This window comes from Cyprinodon variegatus, unplaced genomic scaffold (genome assembly GCF_000732505.1).
Source record: "Cyprinodon variegatus isolate N-32 unplaced genomic scaffold, C_variegatus-1.0 Scaffold187, whole genome shotgun sequence".
Lineage (NCBI taxonomy): Eukaryota > Metazoa > Chordata > Actinopteri > Cyprinodontiformes > Cyprinodontidae > Cyprinodon > Cyprinodon variegatus.
Window position 1 is genome coordinate 689,823 of NW_015150640.1, and position 3,731 is coordinate 693,553.

The window sequence follows — 3,731 nt, forward strand, 5'->3', positions numbered from 1 at the left end:
TATATATATATATATATATATATATATATATATATATATATATATATATAAAGAAATAAGTTTTTTTTTTTTTTTTTGGCTTGAATCTAACTTGTATCTTTTTGGATTACCACACCAGAAATTTTCAAACTCATGTTTTTAAATATGATTTTAAAAGCCTCATTTTAATAATGTTTGCTTCAGTAATCTGTCTTTGAGTGTGTGACCTGAGGACAATTTTGCCTTCCTGTTAATAAATTCTGCCAGAAGCTTTGCTGTGGCATTCTTGTGTTCCCTTAAGGTCAAACATGAACAAGAAGAAAGACCAAATAAATAAGCGGAGTAAAAATCAAATTCTGCGTCGATATTTTATGCTCGCATCTGGCCTTAGTTCTTCCCACATGCATTAAAAGCCTTCCTTTATAGGAAATATTTCCTTTTATGACAAATTTATATAATTATCCTGCAAAGGACAATGGAGCTGATTCCTGATTTAACAGACTGACAGTATGAAAGGAGCCCTTTACTCTCTGATTGCCTCCATTGCTGATGTGGAATGCCTGATCATTGACGTAGAAACAAAGATGGCCAATTGATGGGGCATACGATCTTGGTGGTGCTCTGAATCGTGGGCTTTTCTTCTTCTGAAAGGTGGAGGTGGCGGTTGGAAGGACAGCCACAGTCCTAATCTGAGCGCCGGCAGGTCTCTGGTGGAAGGTGCTATGGGGGGATCTTCATGCCCCCTGGCTCTACATAAGCTCAGCTGGTCGACCTTTGGCGGGTTCGGAGGTGGAGGTGGAGCCTGCACGGCAGGAGGTGGTGGAGGAGGATACAGAGGTGAGCAGTATGTACTTAAAAAAAATAACTATTTGTTGGTTTTTATTTTGGATTTCTCCCTAATTTTAAAATTAAAGAAGAAACATTTAGTATTGATTCTTTTTTTGAATCTCTGGCTCCTTTTTTGGTTTTTGTCTGTGAAGTATTTTAGTCACATGGTTTAAAAAAGAGGAAAACTTATTTTTCAAAATTTGTAGCAGATAATCTCAATTACATTATATAAAAAGTTATTATTTCACAGCAGAGAAAAATCACTCAATACTATTATTAATACTAGTATTAGTTAAAGATAAAGTATTTTGCTTATTTTGATGGAGCAGAGACCTTTTTTTTAACAAATAACAGCTGGAAAGGTGTGGTATCTATTTATATTCAGCTCCCTGCTACAAAGCCTTTGTAGAACCGCCTTTTGCTGCACTTAAAACTTTAGATTGTTTTGTAATGCTTTAACAAGCTTTATAAATCTGGAGGCGAAACATTTGCTCTTTTTTCTCTGCAAAACAGCTCAGTTAAAGTTAAATTAGATGGGAAACATCTTTGAATGTAATTCTTTTAAGTACTGCCATGGGTTCTCAGTATCAGATGGATGTTTAAAATGGTTTAACAGTCATGCCATGCTCCTCCTATTTTCAGATGATAGATAGCATCACTCTATGAGGCGTTTCAAGCTTATGAAGGTCTATAAGGTAACCAGAGCGGATGTTCTTTACCACTTGTTCCCTGAAACCGTCGGCTGTGTTCCTTGTCTTAATGAGGCTTTTTGTCCTCTGATGTTCTCAAAGAATATTTAAATGATGCTCTGCTAGACTCAGTTGGGCTTTATTTAGGTAAGCAGGGTAAAAGGGGCTGAGAATATTTCCAAAAAAGTCATGGTACTTCCATGTCACAAATATGTTCTGTTTTCTTTTTTTTTTCTAAATGCAGCAAAGTTTAAACTCTTTTGCAAAGCAAAGTAGGAGATTGAAATAAATCTGATGGGAGTAACTGAGTGTCTGATGTGCAAAGAATCTAGAGGTGAAAATGTTGATGTGGTTGTGAGAAAATTTGACCAGCACAATGTTAAATTTAGTGATATTTAAACAGCAAGAGCTGGGACTAATTTACAAGCCAGGTCATTGGATTTCTGGTTATTAGCTGTGAAATGGAAACCTACGTAACATGTATTTTGGTCGCTTTGTGAAGAAAATTGAACCTTTTGATCTAATGTTATTCTAAACTTATGTTTGAAATCTAATGGTCACATATGAGCTAAACCTAATTTCTCACAGGAGGCGACGCTGCGCTGACAGATGATCTCACAGCCGATGGACAGAATGGTGTTTCATTTATACATCCGATGGGAGAGATTTTCTTACAACCTCTGGCAGGTAATATGACATTTTTTTATAGTAACAAATTTCTTTGATTATTTTTTATCATGTCTTTTGTGCAAGTTTGTTTTAATCCATTCTATAATCCCACTAAATAGCCTTTAATATAAATAGCTATTAAAACCGTAAATATCCAGAGATAAGCTGAAATGGAATGCTTGTATTTCTAAAAGATATCAGAAAAAATATTCCAATAAGAAACATGTATCAGCATGAATCATTAAACAAATACAGAAAGGAGCAACGCTAACATAAAAAGGAGTTTATTAAAGGAGGTACTTTATAAATAGTAATGGAGGCAGGGAATTAAATAAAAACTGTGTTTAGAGCAGCAAACAGACATAAAAAAATAAGAAACCTGTATTAAATATAGGAACACAGCAGGCACCCTGGGGTCCTCTGGTTTTGTGATCATAACTGCATAGTAACTAATGTTCCCTTAAACAAAAAGAATTGGAACAGCTTTAATCTTAGGAAAGTGAAAGTGTTATGCTACTGGGATGTTAGGGTTTTGCCATTTCCATGTTTATTTTTGTTTTGTGTTAACAATATTATCTGTTAGATGTTAGCATTAAGTTCATCACCCATTGTTACTTCTGTACAATTCCTGTTAGATGTCTCCCTTTTATTCTCTGTTTAGCTAATCTGTAATAATTAGCCTTTCCCCTCAGCTCCTCTGCTTTCCTCGTGTCTCAGTTGTTCCTCATTATTCAGTTGATTACTTCCAACTGCTCTCTGCGCTTTTCTCCACACATCCCAAAGATTTAAATGCTTTGCTTTGCACTACTCACTGTTGGATTCTTCTGTTTCTTTGTTCTATGTCCTGATACTACATTATTCTGAATGCCACTGTGTGCTTCCTTGTGTTAGATGCCCATATATTCTTGTGTTGTCGCAATATTTAAATTGCTGATTTGTTTGATTTTTTATCAAATAACAAATAACAGTTTATATCTTTACTACTTGGCTCCAGCCTTAATCAACTAGCATGATTGAAAGGTTTGAATCCATATCCATCCATATCCATAATAAGCAGGAAAGGGGTATTCATGTTGCTCTTTTAATTATTTATTTTAACTGCTCTGTTTGCAGGCTGGAACATTTATCAAAAAGACTGAGCCTTGGCTTTAATATCCACTTGCGCATTCATCCCAAAACCGGTTTAATGTATCTTTAGGACCATTTCCCAGTTTGCACGCTCAGCTATGTCCAAGTTTTTACCACCTAACTCAAAAGAGTTCTGCCTTTAGTGAGGCTATTAGCATCAACAACGTCTGAGAGAAGGATCTTGGCTGGAAAGTCAACATCCTTCACTTAGATAGTGGTTTGCAGTTGCCAACATTAAAAAGCTAAATACTTCCTGTAAAAAAGTTTCTGGAAGGATGTTAGACGGATAGATGGTAAAAATAATGAGTTATTTGGATGCAAACAAAAAAAAAGCAGGTAGGCATGTGTTTTCAGCATGATATACACTGAACCCACAGCCATGCATTGTGGAGGTCATTGTGCGGTAATATATATATATATATATATATATATATATAT

The 3,731-nt window shown here is 35.3% G+C and overlaps 1 protein-coding gene across 1 annotated transcript in view; it reads left to right on the forward strand.

Moving 5' to 3' along the window:
• Positions 1 to 3,731, forward strand: part of LOC107087584 (ALK tyrosine kinase receptor-like) — a 75,982-nt gene that overhangs the window by 51,858 nt on the left and 20,393 nt on the right. The window contains exons 16-17 of the mRNA XM_015379239.1: positions 631 to 816; positions 2,085 to 2,183. Of these exons, the coding sequence (XP_015234725.1) occupies positions 631 to 816; positions 2,085 to 2,183 (285 nt within the window). The remainder of the gene's footprint in view (positions 1 to 630; positions 817 to 2,084; positions 2,184 to 3,731) is intronic.